The following is a 21398-nucleotide window of genomic DNA, read 5'->3' as shown; positions in this document are numbered from 1 at the left end:
GAGTAGTGAGGTTACAAAAAGTTATAGATACCTGAAATGAACTAGTATGACAATTTTTTCTTGTTACATTGTTGCAGGTGATAACTGGAAAGGTCATGTTTTGGAGATTTATGGAAATAATCAGTGTTATTTTTCAATACTACTTTAAAGATAAGTTTTGATTTTTCTAGAAATCATTCCAATGGGCTATAAATGTTGTGTTTAAAGGTTGTGTCTTGCATTGGAAAGCTTCCATTCACAGGAACACCAAATGCTCCTTGGTCAGTTAATGCCCCTTTTTTGTTCTTCAGTTCCCTCTTCCTTAAAGTGAAGGTTGAGAGATCATCTCAGTTTCATCTCATGGGGAGATGGGACCTTAGTAACATGATTCAGAGACTGTGGAGTTGAAGCTTGGTTTAACAGGGGTGCTTAGAAAAAGTGAACTAGCTACTGTCTGAGATCAGGCCTAGGGGAGTCATCAGTTCACAATGACTTAGCTTGTCGGAGTGCATGATTTTCCCTCTCACCCTTGTCTTCTGCACCCCACAAAACACCATGGAGCTGTCCACTGGAGGCATTCTTAGTGTGACCTCAAGCATGGATTAAAAAGTGTACTGATGCAGGCTGGTAAAACATGTCTTGAGATCTTCTATTGTGTGTACATTTGAGTATAAAGCACTACCTGTAAGCAGTTATTTTCAGAGTGGCTGCAAGCAGAGCCGCGTATGTTGGGAAGTAAATGTTTAATTTGTGTCTTGTTTGGAAATGTAAGGATGCCATCAGGTCTTTGTTCCCATTCTCCCTGACCCAGGGGAGCCCCCACTCCTCAGGGGGTTTTCCTGTGAGCTTTCCTTTTCTAGTTGTTACTTCTGTTACTGGTTGAGTAATATGTTAGCAGTGTAAAGGAATCTCACAGTGTCCCCATGCCTTCTACTCTATAATGAGCCCTAAGGATAGAATCAAACATACACACTCTGCATAAAGGGGGAAATGTGCCAACAGTAGAAATATTAGAAGAAGAATTTCACGCCTCATGTGTCATGGATATTACTGGCTTGGAGACGAGACAGACAAAATTCCAGGAAAGGAGGATGGCTTTCAGGAGGTTAAACACTTTAATAAATACTTTTTTAAAAAAATGGTAGTTGTTTTATATGAATTAAAACTACTGACAAAGATACAATACTCAGGCCTGGGGATGTGGCTCAATGGTAGTCTTTGTATCATATGTGAGGCCCTGGGTCTGAGCCCTGCAACACACACACACACACACACACACACACACACACACACACACACACACACACACAGAGTTTTTCCTTGCACCTTAATAAATTATAAATTTTTAAAAAATACCCATTTCTGTTTCATTATGCGCTAAGTTGGGCAAATACATTTTTTAAAGAGCCCTGATTTTTTTGTCAGGTATGTGAGCTGATTCTAAATCTCCTGAATTGTTGGGTGAGGGGCCAGTGACTTCCAGGAAGAGTCCTGACTGTTGGGAGTCTCTGCCTGCTCCCTGGCACTGAAGTAAATCCAGACCCATCCCATCTATATTTTGGGTCCTTTCTATCAGTGTAGTCTTCCCCAAGTGTTCCCAAGTGCAGGTGTGAGCATGCCTGCAAGTCAGTGCCCAGAGCTGCCTGCTTGCATCTTTGCTGCCTGCTGGGGGAGCCCTGTTCCTGCCACACAGAGGACCAGCCTTGCTGGGGGAGTCTGAGTGCTGTATCCTTCCTCCTGCTACAGCGAGTCAGCTGATGCTCTAGTTCTTATGCCTAGACTCACCTCAGACATCCCCAGCATGGTTCTCACACAGTGAGAGATGCTTTGTCCCTGCCTCCACCTCTACTCCTCTGACAAACTGTAGGTCTTTTTTTTTTCTTCTACTTTTGCTTTTACAAATTAGTACATCTCAAATAACACACAAATATCTACGCAATGATGGAGGAAAATCTAGAAATTGACCAAGAGCTAAAAATATGCAATCATGCCCTGGATATAAGATAAATGTATAAAAAATTTTAAAATTGTATGTATTTATTTGTCTGCATGTGTGTCTGTGTACCACACATATGCAATGCCTGGGGAGGCCAGACCAAGGCATCACTACAGATGGTTGGGAACTGCCATGTGGGTCTGAGAACTAACCCTGAGTAAGTGCCCACAACCACTGAGCTATCTGTCTAGTCCAGAAGATGTATATGTTATAACAATTCTCATAGACTTCTTCACTACCTTGCTGTGTAGTGCCTGTGTATTCGAAGTCTGACCCCATGGCTTGTCTACTGTTCAATCTTGGCGTTTCCTCATAAGCAGAGCAGACATACATAAGTCATTCTGTACATGGTTCCCATAATGCTTAGATGTCGACAAGTGGTTTTGCAACGGTGCTTTAAAGAACAGGAGGTTGAGTAGCCATATTTTGTTTCCTGCAGATGGATGGAGAGAAGAGGAGCCCAGGAAGTACTCACTTTCTTCCATGAAACAATGTCCGGTCCACCAGGTGGATAATATTTGACCCAGTCATGCTCAGGGGAAAGGTGAATGACTCATTGTTTGTCCATGATTAGTGTCCTTGGTTTACAAGTCACTGCCAAAGTAAAGATTCTTAGATAGGTTCTCCCCACCCTGTCACAGGAGCACTCTATATTACCTGCCTGAGAGGAGCCTCTAGCTTCACACCCCAGGACCCTGTCTCCAGGAGCAAACAGCTAGACTCATCCCCAGTTGAAGGAAAGCTGGCCAGCTTTGGTAAGATTCTTCCCTGTGGGTGCTCAGCTCTCTGCTTCTTTTCCTCTGTGCTCTTTCTAGCCATTCATCTATTGTATTGAAAGCGATTAACCCCCTTACACTTTCTGGACCCAAACTCTCACATTAAAAAGAAGAAAACAAGAGTCAAAATTTAATATGAAAACAGGTTTCTTTGGTGTGGCTTGTATCTGAAATGAAAGTAATGGGATTTTGAGCAAGGAGATGGAGCTATAAGAGGGTTTCTTAAATTGTGATTAAAAGCCCCCAGAGGCTTAGGAAGCCATTTGCGGAAGGGCATGTGATCTGTTGTGTTTCTTTCCATAACAAGCATGTGGTTTGGCAGGAATTATAAGAAAATCCCCAAGTCTGGTGATGGTGGCCCACACCTTTAATCTCAGCACTGGGGTGGTAGAGGCAGGCAGATCTCTGAGTTTGGGGCCAGTCTGGTCTACAAAGAATGTTCCAGGATAGCCAGGGCTACACAGAGAAAGCCTGTCTCCAAAAGAAAAAGAAAACCCCAGACCAGGAAGTGCTTTCAGCAGTATTTTCTCCTCGCTTCTTTCCTTTTTTTTTTTTTTTTTTTTTAAAAAAGGATGCTCTTTAAAAACAAAGTGGAACATGAACCAAGATCAAAAGATGGTAGGCTGAGGGAAGAAAGGAGGAAAGAGGAGGAGGAAGACCAGGCATCTGGTGTTCAGTCAGTTTGGACTATTGAAAGGATACACAGAGGATACACAAAGTAACAAGAGCATGCCTAGGAGAAGGGTGTTTATCACATTGCCACCCCTGCTGCAGGTAGTTTGCTACATCGCTAGGCTACAAAGCACTGCCAACCCGGAGAACCAGAGGTTGATTCCTGTGAGCACTACCGGGTTAAGGATGGGTAAACTGAGTCTGCACAAGAGGGAACTATTCCACTGCAGAAATCTGAATGGCAGTCATTGTTGTGTATGTGACTGTAAGACCCCAATGAGGGAACTCCCTCTGGTCCGGAACTCTCTTGGGTCCCCAGAAAATTCGAATAACACCTTGCTGTAATTTACATGAGGTACTTTATTTAACGAGGCCTCGGGCCGACTCGTATCTCACGCAGGAGACAGAGGAGTCGACCCCGACCCTCAGAAGTAAGGGGTTTTTGTAGGGTTAGGGTTGGGGGGGCAGGGAGAGTTTGTGCAGCCACCAGTGATTGGCTCATTTGAACATACAATGCAACAAGATAGTACAGCCAGCCGGAGTGGCAGAATTCCAGAGGCCAGGGGCCTAGTCTGGGGCACCTCTGGTCAGTGTGTGACCCTGAGTGAACCGGGGTGAGATGCCTCCTTGGCAGAGTTTATGAGCTAACCTTGACAGCCCCAGCTGGCTCCGGCACTCCCTTATCTGTATGGCCTTGTTAGTCTCAGTCTCAGTGGCCGGGTGGGCTCCGTCTTTACAGTGTTCGGCCTTGAGCCTTTGAATATTTTTTTTAGTTTCAAACATAGGAAGATGGGTGCCTGGCTGGGGCAACTGAGATAATTGCCTAGCTAGCTGTCAGGTGGAGGAACAGAAGACCTTCAGCTGCCCTAAGAGAACAAAGGCTCTTAACTAGCCACATTCCTAATGATCTAGGGAACAGGTTTTGGGGAAGTCTTAAAATTAGGGCTCTACATGACTAATGTTCAGCACGTTTAGCCATGGAAGATTTACATCTGCACTCCCTAACAATGCCANTCTTGCTTGTTTCCTCACAATTATACCTTGCCTGGCTTTGATGGGAGATTTAGAGTTAAATACACAGTGAGACAGTTTCAAGGGCATGGACAGTAGACACTGGTGGTTGAGGTGTTCTGCTGGAAGTTGCTTTCTGGGTGTTTTAGAGAAACCATTATGAGAGACTGCATTGGGTGAGTTGGTAAAAATTAATGTGGAAATTCTGCAAACTAGAAACAAGCAACTGCTTTGCTGACCACATAGGTCTGAGAGTTTTCAAAGCCTAAATAGCAAGTGCCTTCTTAGGATGAAAAACCTCCTGTGTAGCATTCATGGTACACAGGCTTGGCTTACACAGAGGTCCTTCAGGGAAGATGTGTTTCAGTGAGACTGGACCAAGGTCACCCCATCACCGATTTCTTCCAGTTGGTTCCTTGTACCATCAACTAAGGTTAAATAAATTTCCCACTGCAATTCCAGTGCTGCTAGATTTGGCTCCTGACACCGGCAAAGAATCCATTAGCTTAGTAAGAACCACAGACGTTCAAAGCTGGAGCCCCTCTCATTTATGGATGGTAAAGCATAGGCCTAAAGAGAAACAAGAAGAGAGATATTGTGAGTCTGCTGTGAAGCCAGCATTATGATTCAAGGTAAAGTATACAGATCCCTCTCAGTTGTAGATTATACAGCAGCAGGAAATATGGACAGATTGTTTACGTAAGATCACATGAGCAGTGGTGTATTTGGAAACAGCAGCCATGAAACCTGATAGTGATAAGTATTTCCTTTATGGTATCCTTAGCATTAGGATCCTCCACATTATGGCTTTTGCTTTGGTGTCCTAAATACTCAAAGCCTGGCACGTTTAGGCACTCTGAGTGAGCCTACCAGTTTCTATTCCCCACAACCTCGGTTTTAAGGAAAGGTTGGCATCCTCACAAGAGCCAACAGTCCTGCTATTGAATGGCAAAATCCCTGTCCACTGCTGCCACCTGCTGAGAATTTTGAGTATTACCAGCTCTTGTTATTTGTTTAGGTTGGAGGTAGCCAGACTAGTCAGTCCCAAAATGTGCCCCAGTTCTCCTTGCCTGCTCTGAGATTGCAGGCATGCATGCAGCACCACACCCAGATCTTTCTCACTTTAAAAGAGAAATCACATCCAGGAAAGAGCATCCCAAGACAAACGTAAAGAGCTCAGCAGCCCGGCAGCTCTGGTGAAGCAGACGCCACATGGAAATGCTGGTAACTCTTTAGGGGTGGCTGTGCCTTCTGCACTTGTGCACCATCTCTTCTCAATAAATGAAAAAAAATGCTCACATTAGATTCTGTTACAGATCATAATCTGCTAGGCTTTGTGGAAGTTTGTTATTTCAGTGCTGTGAAATGACCGAGAATTTGGTGTTCTTTATAGCTTTATACCGAGTCTGGGGTTGTCATGAAACAGAAAGGATGGGCTAGTGTCAGATGCTAATTAGAAGGGCGGTTTACTTCCCATTCCATCACTCGTCTTACTCATGCTCAGTAGAGCCTTAGACCCCTGACCTCCTAGATTCCAAGCTATATTCCTGACCCTGCACTACCGAGCAGATTATAGGCTGAGGGCCAGGTGCTTAGCCTTCTATACACACATGAACACACACACACACACACACACACACACACACACGCACACGCACACGCACACGCACACGCACATACACGCATATGTTTACATGCATATGTTCACACACATGAGGTAATAGTAAAAGTGTTCAGACTTACACAAGAGGGAAACACAAAATAAAATCAATGGTTAACTTAATGCAGCTGAAAATGTACCACACTTAGTGGTAAATACAAAACAAAACTTACTTGGGGCTGATTTTCTCTTTAATTAATATGTCCTTAGGCTGACTGAAAGATGCAACATTCTTTGCATTTATTCATTTACAGACAAGGTCTCCTGTATCCCAGGATGTCCTTGAACTGGCTATAGAGCCCAAGATGACCCTGAACCTCCAATTCTCCTGCCTCCAGCTCCCTAGAACCACATAAACTAGGTGTGGTAATTCTTAAGGAAGATCAAGAGTTTGGGCCCAGCCTGGGCTACACAGCAAGACCCTGTCTCAAATTAAAGCAAAGCAAAAATCAAACATAAAAGTTGATATTTCCTGTTAAATGTGGGGGTTCTCATGGTTATCTGATATGATGGGGTTTTGTGTGGAGGTGCAGGTTTGTGTGTATGTGTTTCTCAGAAGCCATGTACCATGTTTTCTGGGACTGGAAACTCACCAACTACAATGCTGGCTGGTAGGGATCCTTGCGTTTCTACTTCCACAGCACCAGGATTACAAGTGCTTGTCATTGAGTCCGATTTTTTACATAATTAGCCAATTCCTCCCTGTAGCCGCCTTTTTAAAAAAAACGTTTTATTTTTATTATTTTTCTAAGTGTATGCCTGCGTGTCTGTGGGCAGGTATATGTAAGAGAGTTCCTGGTGCCCACAGAGGCCAGAGGCATGAGGTTCCTTGGAGCCTGAGTTGCTAGTGGTGTGAGCAGCTTAGTGTGGGTGCTGGGACTGGAACTTAGGCTTTCTGAAGAGTAATATACACTTTTAACTGCTGAGCCATCTCTGCAGCCCCAACATGAGGAGGATTTTTATGTCTCGGGATGATCTTTTTATATTTTTCTCCAAAGAGCTAAGGATATGATCAAAAATTGCTCAATATCTCCCTATTATCTCCCAGCTCCAAAAATTTCAAATTTCCTAAGAAATAACATTTTAAAAGTTCATAAGAGAAGATCCAGCAATACCACTCCTCAGCATATACTCTGAAGATACTCCATCTTGTAATAAGGACGCATGCTCCACTATGTTCATAGTAGCCTTATTTATAATAGCCAGAAGCTGGAAAGAACCCAGATGTCCCACAAAAGAGGAATGAATACAGAAAATGTGGTACATTTACACAATGGAGTACTACGAAGCTATTAGAAACAATGAATATATGAAATTCATAGACAAATGGATGGATCTGGAGGATATCATCTTGAGAGAGGTAACCCAATCACAAAAGAACACACACATGATATGCACTCAGTGATAATTGGATATTAGCCCAGAAGCTCAGAATAACCAAAATACAATTTGCAAAACACAGGAAAGTAAAGGAGAAGGGAGACCAAAGTGTGGATACTTTGCTCCTTCATAAAAGGGGGAAAAATACCCATGGAAGGAGTTACAGAGACAAAGTTCAGAGCAGAGACTGAAGGAATGACTGTCTAGAGACTGCCCCACCTGGAGATCTATTCCACAAACAACCACCAAACCCAGACACTATTGCAGGTGCCAACAAGATTTTGCTGACAGGAGCCTGATATGGCTGTCTCTTGAGAGGCTCTGTCAGTGCCTGGCAAATACAGAAGTGGATGCTCACAATCATCCATTGGATGGAGCACAGGGTCCCCAATGAATGAGCCAGTGAAAGTACCCAAGGAGCTGAAGGGGTTTGCAGCCCTATAGGAGGAACAACAATATGAACTAACCAGTGCCACCAGAGCTCCTTGGGACTAAACCACCAATCAAAGAAAATACATGGTTGGACTTGTGTCTCTAACTGCATATGTAGCAGAGGATGGCCTAGTCTGTCATCAATGGGAGGAGAGGCCCTTGGTCTTGTGAAGGTTCTATGCCCCAGTATAGGGGAATGCCAGGGCCAGGAATTGGGTGAGTTGGGGAGCAGGGGGAGAGGGGAGGGGATAGGGGATTTTTGGAGAGGAAAATAGGAAATGGGATAATATTTGAAATGTAAATAAAGAAAATATCTAATAAAAAATAAAAAATAAATAAAAAAATCCATAAGGAGGTCAAACTCCAGAAAAAGACACCTTAGTCCTATGTCTTGTAATTGGCAGAGGTGTTGGCACAGGGTAAGCTGAGAACTCTGGGGAGGTGATGGTAGGAATTTTCTCTCTTCTCTTCTTCAGAGAGATCTTACAGGGAATTTTAAGTCCCTTGCCTTCATGAAGAGATCTCAGTTTTGTTTTGTGTTTCATTTTACCCCACTGTAAGATCATTTGCCCATGCTAGCAGTATTACAAATACAGGAGACTCTAGAACATATTCTCTCAGATCATCCAAAGAGCCTCTGAAGTAGACCACTCTGAAGATGAAGCTTGAGTTCCCCGTTTTGCTCTGTAAGCGTCTCTTCTAGACCCACTTCAGGTACCACACAATGTGTTCCATTCTTCCTATGCATTGCATAGCAACTCTGCCCTCTGGGAGAAGTAGACCTGCACCCTTCATCCCAAGGTGATCTTCTCTACAGCCTTCCTCATTGATGTGCAACTGAGTGAGTGCCAGCAATCCCATCTCAGTAGCCTTGGGGCACGGGCTGTCCTGTGTTCTTGATTTCCACAAGTCATTCTTCATGGCTCTTGGCTCCTGTGTTATCATCCATCTTGCCTCAGGAACCCCCATGCCTCCCCAATTGATGCCACATTTCTGTTTTGTGCTTTTCTGTTTTTCTTTCTTCTTCCTTGACCCCTCCACAAAAACAAGCAAACAAGCAAACAAACAAACAAACAAACAAACAAAACAGAGTCTTCTACATTATCCAGCTAGGGTAGAACTCCAGGATTCAAGAATCCTCCTGTCTCTGTTTCCTAAGGAGCTGAGCCTTACTGACATATATTGTGTCTGCCCTTGGTACATCTTAAAGGTCTTTGTGCCCTAGGATCTAGCACAGTTTCTGGGCTCAATAGGGACTTGGGTAATGCTTGTTATCAAGTTAAGTAATAGGTGAATTAAGAATATAAATAGATTTTTGTAAGACTATGGATGATGGTGAACCTCAGGAATAGAGGAAGATGGCTGCGCCATGGAGTCTGTTAGGAAGGCCAAGGCCAAGATGGAATTAGGTAGCTGAGGACACTGCTTTATCACGTTCTTTCAGAGAGGAAAGTCCCCACCCACTTACTGTAAGTTAGAATGTAGTTCTATGGCCTGACCACGCCTGCTCTTTTGCCCTTGGCAGGAATCACTGTTGGAAGAGATGGCGATGAGCCTAGGTCCTTTGTTGTTGGTCTTCGTGCTGGGTCTGGTTGTGATCCCTCCCACTCTGGCTGAGAATGAAAGGTACCAACATTTCCTGAATCAGCACTATGATGCCAAGAAAGGCAGCCGGGATGATGAATACTGCGAGCATATGATGAAGAAAAGACACCTAATCCCTCCCTGCAAAGCTGTCAACACCTTTATCCATGACACCAAGAAAAAAATCAACGCCATCTGTGGAGAGAGTGGAAGCCCTTTTGGAGAAAACTTAAGAATAAGCAATTCTCGCTTCCAGGTCACCACTTGCAAGCAGAAAGGAGGGTCTCCCCGGCCTCCATGCAAGTACCGAGCCTCTAAAGGGTTCAGATATATTGTTATTGCCTGTGAGGATGGCTGGCCTGTCCACTTCGATGAGTCTTACATCGGTCCGTAGACTGCAGGCCCCTGGCACAGGCCTGGCTCTGTTTTCTTTTTATCTCCCCTCACAGCCATGATCACTTATTCAGCGTTCACTGTCACGGGCCAGGAAATGAATTATCTGAAATATCCTTCTCCTGATTTATAATGCCCAGAAATAAAGATATCTCAAAAACCTCTAAGAGTCCGTCTGGAAGATCACTAGTTCCCAGTAAATTTAGCTTTTCCTGTTTTCTCTCCTTGCTGTACCCCAGGGGGAAGGGCCTGGAACACAGAGAGATATTCTTCCTTACCTGCTGTCAGTGGGAAGGTAGATTTCATCTGTCTATGGTGCTGAGGATGATAAATTGATTTACAGACAGGACAGAGAAGTTGTTCATTATGATGGAACATTTGCTTGCCAGAGTGCCAAGTAAGGGGTGTCTTTCCCTTCTCAGAGCCCCTCAAATTTCCCTTTTTACCCATTGAGTGTCTTTCTCTGGTCTTACGCAAGGATTAGCTCTCATGGGATGCTCCCAAGTCATTCATTTGTCATAGCTATTTCATTTAAAAATTTAAAAATTGCCTATTATATGTTATTCTCAAATTAATCTTTTAGTTTATCGAGTGCTATTTGACAACTGTGCGGTTTTAGGGAAGTTATAGAAAGATTATTTTCTTTCCATTCTTCAACCAGATTTGTTTCCAGTATAAAAGCTCGGTATAAACCTAGCTTGCTGGGAGCTGTCAGATGCACAGGCTCAGCAGGTAATGCCCTGTTAGCAAAGGTTTATGAACACATGCCTAGGTTTTTATTTAGAAAACAATTGCTAGGTACAAAACCACCAAAGCCCTGCTTTCCCTCTGCTCAAGCCATAGCCAGTACCCGAGTGAGCCCAGCCTTCCGGAGTATTCAGATTTAGGAAAGGCTTGAGAAATGGGCTGCGGGTACGTGCTCAGCACAGCAAGAGCCATCTTTACTTCAGAAAACAGATCGAGGCTTTTCAAATGTCCTCATTAGAAAAGTTTCCACCAAGACCAATGGCCCAAGTTTTATCTGGGGACTCACATGGTAGAAGGAGACAACTTACTCCTACATATCAGTCATCAGTCATCAATCGATCAATCAATCATTCACATGAGTGGAGTGGGCAGCAGTTTGAATTCAGTCCTGGTATTTTCTGTACTGAGTCTTTTTGCTTGTCATAACATGAAGCTGTTTAGAGTGAAACAAGAAATTACAGATGAGGTCTTGTGTCTCAGTAATAAACTATTCAAGAAGTTGAAGACAAAGCCATCTGTGATTGCTGACTGTGTAGGGGAAAGACAAGAAAATCTCCCAGATTTCATGGAATGGTGGCATGTAAGGAAGAACATGACAGGCACCTGGAGAGGAAACTCCCCCTGAGACACAGACCTCCAACTCTTTGAGAGTGTGATTCACTCTTCAAAAAAAAAAAGTCAGCAGCAATACTGAATGCAACACATTGCAGTCATTCGTTATGAAGAAGTGGACGAAAACAAGAAAAATCAAGTTGATGAGCAGCTTCCAAGGTGATGCTCTGATGACCACACCTTCCTCTGATCTGTAAGAGTCAATCCCTGTGTGCTTCAGCACTGCCTGATTCTTCTCCTTCTCTCACACACTGTTAGTAATCCTGCCTTCTGGGAGAAGGAGACCTGCCTCCCTTCACCTAAAGGTGTCTCTGCTTTCAACACCTTTCCTCACAGGTACATGGTCAAGGACTAAATGGACAAATGGGAAGCTATTGCCAGCCTTTACTGACCACTTATGGTGTGGGAGTCTCTGTGATAAAACCTTCCATTAAATTTTTAAAACTCCACTTCTTACAATATTTCAACAAAAAGATGCTACTCTACTTCTGTAGTAGATGTACTCTACTTCTGAACCATTACTTTGGTACCTATGGAGGGGCATTGAATTAACACAGGAGATCATGGCAGAGCAGCTGCTCACCTCATGGTCTCAGGAAACAAAGGAGAAGAAAGAAGCTGAGGTCATTTTAAGGACTCCCTATGGTTATCCTCTCAGTGATCTCCTTGTTTGTCTGAGTCACCCTGCTCCCATGCAGAAAAGCTTGCCTTGAACTCAGAGATCTTCCTGCCTCTACAACCCCAGTGCTGCGATTAAAGAGACAGATCACCAGACTTGGGGATTTTCTTATAATTCCTGCCAAACCACATGCTTGTTATGGAAAGAAACACAACAGATCACATGCCCTTCCGCAAATGGCTTCCTAAGCCTCTGGGGGCTTTTAATCACAATTTAAGAAACCCTCTTATAGCTCCATCTCCTTGCTCAAAATCCCATTACTTTCATTTCAGATACAAACCACACCGAAGAAACCTGTTTTCATATTAAATTTTGACTCTTGTTTTCTTTTTAATGTGAGAGTTTGGGTCCAGAAAGTGTAAGGTGGTTAATCGCTTTCACTAAAATAGATGAATGGCTAGAAAGAGCACAGAGGAAAAGAAGCAGAGAGCTGAGCACCCACAGGGAAGAATCTTACCAAAGCTGACCAGCTTTCCTCCAACTGGGGATGAGTCTAGCTTCGTGCTCCTGGAGACAGGGTCCTGGGGTGTGAAGCTAGAGGCTCCTCTCAGGCTGGTAATATATAGTGCTCGTGTGACAGGGTGGGGAGAACCTATCTAAGGATCTTTACTTTGGCAGAGACGTGTAAACCAAGGACACTAATCATGGACAAACAATGAGTCATTCACCTTTCCCCTGAGCATGACTGGGTCAAATATTAACCACCTGGTGGACCAGACATTTCATGGAAGAAAGTGAGTACTTCCTGGGCTCCTCTTCTCTCCATCCATCTGCAGGAAATAAAATATGGCTACTCAACCTCCTGTTCTTTAAAACACATTGCAAAACCACTTGTCGACATCTAAGCATTATGGGAACCATGTACAGAAGGAATTATGTATGTCTGCTCTGCTTATGAGGAAACGCCAAGATTGAACAGTAGACAAGCCATGGGGTCAGACTTCGAATACACAGGCACTACACAGCAAGGCAGTGAAGAAGTCTATGAGAACTGTTCTAACATATACATCTTCTGGACTAGACAGATAGCTCAGTGGTTGTGGGCACTTACTCAGGGTTAGTTCTCAGACCCACATGGCAGTTCCCAACCATCTGTAGTGATGCCTTGGTCTGGCCTCCCAGGCATTGCATATGTGTGGTACACAGACATACATGCATATATATATGCATGTATGTCTGTATATATATAATTTAAAAATTGTTATGCATTTATCTTATATCTAGGGCATGATTGCATTATTTTAGCTCTTTGTCAGTTTCTAGATTTTCCTCCATCATTGTGTAGATATTTGCATGTGACTTAAGCTGTACTAATTTGTAAATGCAAAAGTAGAAGGAAAAAAAGACCTACAGGTTGTCAGTGGATTAGAGGTTTTGGCAGGGGCAAAACATCTCTTGCTGTGTGGGAACCGTGCTGGGGATGTCTGAGGTGAGTCTGGGAACAAGAACTAGAGCATCAGCTGACTCGCTGTAGCAGGAGGAAGGATACAGCACTCAGACTCCCCCAGCAAGGCTGGTCCTCTGTGTGGCAGGAACAGGGATCCCCAGAAAGCAGGAAAGATGCAAGCAGGCAGCTTTGGGCACTGATTTGCAGGCATGCTCACACCTGCACTTGGGGAAGGCTACACTGATATAAAGGACCCAAATATAGATGGGATGGATCTGGATTTACTTCTGGTTTGTTTAACTGAAGAAACCGGCTGTCAACATTTCTTTAAGTTAGTATATCTCACTGTCTCTCAATTGGGTGGATCCTTTCAAGAGAAGAATATTTACTTACTTATTTCTATATTCTCAGTGACTGACACATAAGTCCTCATCAAGTGATCTAGAGCCTCCAACCATGAATAATGTTCTGGGCTCCTCTTTAAAGGTTCAGAGATGCAAGATTTGGTAGCAGTTATTAAATAAACTTGAGTGCTAAGTTTATGGGAGCTATGGGAGCTGGCTGATACTTCCCCTGCGGTCTGATGAGGTCATTGGGGTGTTGCAATGGACCCAGGAGTGTTCTACACTTGCCTGCAAAAAGTTCTGAAATCAGCTGATTTGCCTTCACCAATGAGCTTTTGTTTCTGACCACAGAGTAGACTCTAGGATGTAACCTCTTTAAAAAGCAAACCCTTAATTCCAGCACTTGGGAGGCAGAGGCAGGTGGATCTTTGTGAGTTTGAGGTCAGTCTGGTCTACAAAGCTAGTTCTCGGACAGCCAGGGCTGTGCAGAGAAATTCTATCTCAACAAACAAGCAAACAAACAAACAAGTAGACAAGCAGAAGCTGGCCAGAATATACACTTCTTGATGGATACACTTCCTAAGAACAGGGCCTGACAGCTGGAGGAGGAAGAGTGGGTGGCATGAGGAATTGGAAAGGCACACGTCTCAACACTTTCACCTTTGTTGAAGTACAGCCCAGCTTGAAGGTCCCCTTTGTCCTTGTCTGCTCCCTTTCCCTCCTCCCTCCTGCACTCCACCCAGTTGTGAGCTGAAAGGAAATGAGGCTGGGGTTGTGATAAGATGACTAAGCTGTAGCCTGGCTTTGGGGTACTAGACTCTCCTGAAAGGGAGACCCAGCCACATGTGACCAGCGTCCATTAGACAAGGGCCAAACATAGTTTTGACAAATGCCAGCATTTAAACTGTTTCAGAAGTACAGAGGATAGCACTGAGGGTCTTCAGGGTGAGGCCACTCTACTGGTATCCAACCCAGCACTGAAATGCTCAGTGTGCAAGCATACAGATGTGGAAGGACTGAGTTCTAGAGTCATCAACCTCTCATTGTTAGGAGACCAGGCAGTCCATTGCAAAACCCAGATTGCCTCCTCAATCCCCAGGGGGAATATCAGCCAACTCCCATAGCCAGAGATGACATATCAGTGTGGCCCTTTTTTGATAAACCACCACAAAACAGAGGTATTTCAACCTCACCCACAGCACATACGCAGACCTAAAATCCACTAATCTGACACACTAACTTTCTTAAACACAGCAGATTCCATTTTTAGAGCAATGTCAGAGTACCAGGGGGCAGGCAGACAGTCTCAGCAGTCAGGACTCTTCCCTGAAGTCGCTGGCCCTTCACCCAACAACTCAGGGGATTTAGAACCTTCTCACATCCCTGACAAAAAATCAGGACACTTTTTAAAATCTATTTGCCCAACTTGGCACATATTGAAACATAAATGGGTATTTTAAAAAATGTTGTAATTTATGAAGGTGCCAGGAAGAACAGTGTGTGTGTGTGTGTATGTGTGTGTGTGTGTGTGTGTGTGTGTCTTCCAGTGCTCAGACCCAGGACCTTACATATGATACATAGACTACCATTGAGCTACATCCCCAGACCTGAATATTGTATCTTTGTCAGTAATTTTAATTTATATAAAACAACTACCAATTTTTTTAAAAAAATATTTATTAAAAGTATTTAACCTCCTGAAAGCCATCCTCCTTTCCTGGAACTTTATCTGTCTCTTCTCCAAGCCAGTAATATCCACGACACATGAGGCATGAAATTCTTCTTCTAATATTTTTACTGTTGGCACATTCCTCCCTTTTTACAGAGTATGTATGTTTGATTCTGTCCTTAGGGCTCATTATAGAGTGGAAGGCATGGGGACACTGTGAGATTCCTTTACAGTGCTAACATAATACTCAACCAGTAACAGAAGAAACAACTAGAAAAGGAAAGCTAACAGGAGGACCCCCTGAGGAGTGGGGGCACCCCTGGGTCAGGGAGAATGGGAACAAAGACCTGATGGCATCCTTACATTTCCAAACAAGACACAGATTAAACATTTACTTCCCAACATACTCTGCTTGCAGCCACTCTGAAAATAACTGCTTACAGATAGTGCTCTATACTCAAATGTATACCTAATAGGAGATCTCAAGACATGTTTTACCAGCCTGCATGGGTACACTTTTTAATCAATGCTTGGAGTCACACTCAGAATGCCTCCAGTGGGCAGTTCCACTGCATTTTGTGGGGTGTAGAAGGAACAAGGGTGAGAGGGAAACTCATGCACCCCAACCAGCTAAGCCATTGTTGAACTGATGACTCCGCCAGCCCTGATCTCAGACTGTAGCTAGTTCACTTTTTCTAATCACTGCTGTTAAACTAAGCTTCAACTCCACCTTCTCTGAATCGTGTTACTAAGGTTCCATGGCCCCATGAGATCAAACTGAGACAATCTCTCAACCTCCACTTTAAGGAATAGGGAATTGAAGAACAAAGAAAGGGACATTAATTGACCAAGGAGCATTTGGTGTTTCTGTGACTAGAAGCATTCCAATGCACAGCACAACTTTTAAACACAACTTTTATATCCCATTGGAATGATTTCTAGAAAAATCAAAACTCGTGTTTAAAGCAGTATTGAAAATCTACTTAACACTGATTATTTCCANAAATCTCCAAAACATCTGACTTGTCTTTTTATCATCATATTGTTTTTTGAATTGAAACTGCTGTGCCTAGCAACCTAACTGGCTCAGAGCTGGGTGGTGCTCACTCTTTGGATAGCTGAGGGAGCTTTTTGGAGTTGGTCAGAGGCTGTTGAGACTGGTATGCTAAATGAGATTTCTAACGATTGCATGTATGGACTGGTATGCTAAATGAGATTCCTGCCATCACAGACTGAAGGACTGGCCCCCTGGGGATGTCCCAATATAAGGACAGGGTTCCTATCTATCCTGCATCCAAAATAAAGATGTTCCATCATTGCGCTGGCATGGCAACACCGTTGTTCCAATCATGAACAGCAAGTATGGAGTGGCAGGGGAGGTAGAGTGAGTTACACATTGTCCACCTGAAGTTACATACATGAGTCACTCTACAGAATCCTGAGTGCAAAAAGGAGCTGCAGGGCCCTTCACAGGCACAACCAACCCAGAGCCCTGTCTACATGGGAGGTTTCTCTGCACTTCCTATGTACTTGCAGAAATCTGGTCATAATGTGCAAGATCAGGTTTGTTCAATAAATAGCCTTTCAAAGAGATATGTAGAAGATCATATAACATAAAGGGATAAAGCCTTAGAGCCCATGTACCAAATATACCTTGAGCTTTTGTATATAAATCAGTTAAATTAACTTTCATCCTGCTATAGATCAACTTTCCAATGCTTGATTAACACCTGAGACAAATAGATGATTTGAAAGAAACAGAGATTCATTTGATTCCAATGTCAAGGATATCATCCTGTCAGGTGGCTTTCATGTTTGGGGGTCTGTGGTTGAGAAAAGCCCACAATGGGCATCTTGTGCTAAAGCAAAGCTGCTCAAGGTCATGGCAGAAGAAAGGTGGACAGGAGAGGGTACTGTGTCCCACAGTATCCTTCAAGGGCAAGCCCACAGCATCCTAGCTTATTCCTGCTGAGTCTTAAACCTTAAGCTGAGTATTCTCTAACAGCAGCACAGGCTGTTTACAACTTGGCTCATAAACTGGGTCTGGAAGTGCAAGTCTGGGACCCTAGAACTTCCAGCCTGAGGCAGAAGGACAGAAAATTACAATTCAATCTGGGTTTCTAAGAAAGTTCAAACCAAACTCAGGCTCTAGAGTGACACCCTGACCCAACACTTCTTAGCACTCCAAATAAATTAGTCCCTATAAATGAATTACTGTGACGATTCTATAAATACTGACCACTGTCCTTTCCATAAACAATGGAAGCACTTGGCAGGGCTGTGTCAAATACTACACTGACCCTGGGCATCTGTCTGTCAGTAGGTCAAGAGTAGTCATTATAAGAGAATCCAAGGGTTGAAGAAATGTCAAGTTTTGGACACAATCTTTCACCAATGGAATCTGCGCAAATACATCTATCAGTTGGGATAGCAAAATACTAATTGTAGCCTATAGGTCAAGTGCTGAACTATTTCTTGAGACAATACCATATGATATTCATCAAGTTTGGACAGAANAACCCAAGGACTTATTGCTAGGATATAACTCTGGCTGTGCTTCAAAATAGAAGTGTGAGCAGGTGTCTTAGTCAGGGTTTCTATTCCTGTACAACATCATGACCAAGAAGCAAGTTGGGGAGGAAAGGGTTTATTTGGCTTACATTTCCAAACCGCTGTTGATCACCAAAGGATGCAGGACTGGAACTCAAGCGGGTCAGGGAGCAGGAGCTGATGCAGAAGCCATGGAGGGATGTTCTTTACTGGNTTGCTTCCNNTGGCTTGCTCAGTCCACTCTCTTATAGAACCCAAGACTACCAGCCCAGAGATGGTACCTCCCACAAGGGAACCTCCCCCCTTGATCACTAATTGAGAAAATGCCTTACAGCTGGATCTCATGGAGGCATTTCCCCAACTGAAGTTCCTTTCTCTGTGATAACTCCAGCTGTGTCAAGTTGACACAAAGCTATCCAGTACAGCAGGTCTGAAGATGTATCAGTGGATTGGAATGCAAGGGAGGTTTGGATAACAAAAAACTTAGAGAGGCATTTAATCTGTTGAAGCCAAAACTCTTTATCTATCTGATGCTGCAAATGTAGCTCTGTGAAAGAGTGTACAAGGCTCCTGGTTCAAACTCCAGCACAAAGAAAAACAAATAAAAATTCTACTCAGACATCTTAGATAACGTGGTGTTCTCCTGAGGGCCCATGGTGTAAAACTAGACTTTCAGTTCTAGCTCTGGAGCAAATTGAGCTAGATGGAAATGTACAAAGGAAGCTTTTACAGGAATTAACCAGAAAAATACTACGCAGTATACCCTGAGGACAGATTTTTGTTATTGTTTCTAAATGCAATTTTTAAAGTTTGTCTTTTAATTTTCACCTGTGTCTGCACTTACATGTGCCATGCGGGTATAGGTCCTAAAAAAAACCAAACATATGTCTGATTCCCATGGTGCTGGCGTTATCTGCATTTGTGGCCTCTGGGTGTTAAACTGGGATCCTCGGAAGGGAAGGAATCTGGACGATGGGAAGTTCTCATAATTACTAACTCCTCACTGATCCCTAAGGATTATTTTTACCTATGTGTCTCTGTGTATGAATATGCCAACAGATGCTATTAGAAGATATCAGATGCCCTGGAATGGAGTTTCAGGCAGTGTTAAACCATCCATCATAGATACTGAAATGAAACTTGGGTCCTCAGGAAGAGCATCAAGTGTTCTTAACCACTGAGCCATCTCTGCGCACACCAACATCATAAAATTTTAAAAATGAAAAAGACAGAAATATAAACATCCCTTATGATTCTGGTGTTCTAAGGCTTTGTTTCTAAGTTTGTAGCCAGGCTAATAGAAAACTTGATTTGTCCATTATTGAAACACAGTCATGAAGTCTGCAGCAAATCTAACGGATTTCTATGTAGAGTTCAGATTCAGAATTCAAACTACCTGCACAAGAGGACTGGAAATTTGATTCCTTACAATGGAGCCAGGAGCACCATGGCTTGGCCAAGTGAAGTAACAGAAGGCTGGTTGCACAAGTGGATAATGTATCAATCTGTGAGTTCTGCATGTTGAAGAATCTGAGCCACCAGTTCCACATACAGAGCCTGCTGTATATATCTATGGTCCCAAGTGGAGCTCACCCATTATCCCTGATTTCCAGGACAACCAGCACTCAGTTCCACGGGAGCCACAATGCAGACTGGGTAAGACACTGACTTTCTAGGCCTGGGACAGGGTGGGCAGGTGATGGGGCAGTGTCCAAGAAAAGTGTCTCTGTGGACCCACAGTGACAGCAAAGGGCCTTCAGGAAGACATAGGGAAAACTGAGGCAAGGTGGGAGCAGTCACTTCTCTTCTGTCCTCACAGGAAACATGGGTCTGAAGCTGCCTGAGTCCAGTCTTTGTCTCCTGCTGATGCTGGGACTTGTCCTAATGTTTAACTCTTGCCAGTCACCAACCCCTTCCCAGAAGTTTTACACCGAGCATATCTATAATAGCACCTACCCANGATGTGATGATGCAATGTGGGTTGGTAACAGGTATAGACCAAGAGGTAAGGACATAAATACATTTCTTCACACAAGTTTTGCTGATGTTGATATGTGTGGCCATCCAAATATCACCTGCAACAATGTGACAAGAGAAAATTGCCATACTAGTTCATTTCAGGTATCTATAATGTTTTTGTAACCTCACTACTCTGACAAGAATTTATACCCAATGCAGATACCAAACATCAGGATCAGTGAAGTACTACTGAGAGCAGAACTTCACAGGCCACTCCCATCTATCCAGTGGTTCCAGTTCACTTGGATGGGACATTTTAGCTCCAGTGCCAGCACTTTGTACCTTTCCTCATCTGCTACTGCCAAGACCACAGCAGTGAAGAACCAATTCCTCTGTCTGCGCTGCATATCAGCACCTGTCCTCATGAAACCTGACGCTGACTCCCTTTAATTTAGCTGAACAGATCTTTTCTAATCAATAAACACCTTTGCATGCTCATCTAGATTTCTTGTATCTCTGTGTCTGAAAGGGTGAGCTGGGCATCACCAGATGTGGCAGTGAACCTCCTTCCTGCAGTGTCAGATGCAGAATGGATCAGAGGCGTGACATCCTATGGTCCACACCTCTGACTTTCAGTCTGGATCCCCAGCTTTCATTTTGCTGTTCCTTTCTGGGCTCCCAGATGCAACACTTGGCCTCTCCTCCCCACTGGGCAGTGGTGGTACTTCCTGCTGTCAGTGGACCACAGTCAGGGTTGCACAGAAGCCACTCCTCTGGACAGCAAATGCAGAGTCTGCTCCTGGTGTTAGTATGTGGAATCTGCACTTCTGACTCAGGTGAAATTGGGTGCAGCCCTACTGTCTCACTGTGTACCTCTGCCTGTCCTGGAACTTGCTACGTAGACCAGGCTGGGTTTGACCTCACAAAAATCTTTTAATATTTATTTTCAATTTTCATTGGCTAAGGCTATTTTTAGCATGCTAAGTAACATGTTTTTGTATGCTCATGAATCTTTCAAGTCTGTTATGGATCTTTAATGTACTTTAACTCTCCAGATAGGTCATGGTTTGATTTACCATCAAATATAGCAATATTAAAACAGTGGGATCACAGCTCTTTTTCGTGACAAAGGAAAAAAGAAAGCATCATCCTAGAAGCCCAGGAGAACTTTCTGAGAGCCAATGGCACTCCAACTCAGAATCAAGGTGATATTGATGAGGGGTTTCCTCTCAGGAGACCAGCTTGGGATTACAATACAGGTACAGGTAGGGAACGTCTCTCAGTCTATCACCAGGCTCTAATGACAGGTCTCAGGACAGCTGCCAAGTGGCCCACAATTTTGACTAAGGTTTATGGTGTCAGGCAGAAAGATAATGAAAGCCAAGCAGANTTCCNTNAACNGATTATGGANGCTTTNNGCCATTANACACACTTAGACCCTGAGAAAAGAGAGAATTCTAACACAGTGGAACTGGTGTTTATAAATCAGTCAGCACCATACATTAGAAGGAAGTTACAGCATCTAAAAAGACTAGGAGAGAAGTCACTGAGAGATTTGATGTAGGTTG

The 21398-nt window shown here is 43.6% G+C and overlaps 1 protein-coding gene and 1 pseudogene across 1 annotated transcript; both read left to right on the top strand.

The window, feature by feature from the left end:
* Positions 1–2584: 2584 nt before the first annotated feature.
* On the top strand, positions 2585–10152 carry LOC110315043 (angiogenin-4-like). Its single transcript, XM_021189207.2, has 2 exons — positions 2585–2730; positions 9432–10152. The coding sequence occupies exon 2, from the start codon at positions 9450–9452 to the stop codon at positions 9882–9884; it is 435 nt and encodes a 144-aa protein (XP_021044866.1). The 5' UTR covers positions 2585–2730; positions 9432–9449; the 3' UTR covers positions 9885–10152.
* A 9543-nt stretch (positions 10153–19695) lies between these two features.
* On the top strand, positions 19696–20150 carry LOC110315044 (annotated as a pseudogene).
* The last annotated feature ends 1248 nt before the right edge of the window (positions 20151–21398 follow it).

This window comes from Mus pahari, unplaced genomic scaffold (assembly GCF_900095145.1).
Source record: "Mus pahari unplaced genomic scaffold, PAHARI_EIJ_v1.1 scaffold_6398_1, whole genome shotgun sequence".
Lineage (NCBI taxonomy): Eukaryota > Metazoa > Chordata > Mammalia > Rodentia > Muridae > Mus > Mus pahari.
Note: the sequence above shows the minus strand (reverse complement) of the source record. Positions and strands in the feature narration are given on the sequence as shown.

Coding starts and splice junctions, on each gene's coding strand:
- LOC110315043 (XM_021189207.2), top strand. CDS start 9,450: ATGGCGATGAGCCTAGGTCCTTTGTTGTTGGTCTTCGTGCTGGGTCTG.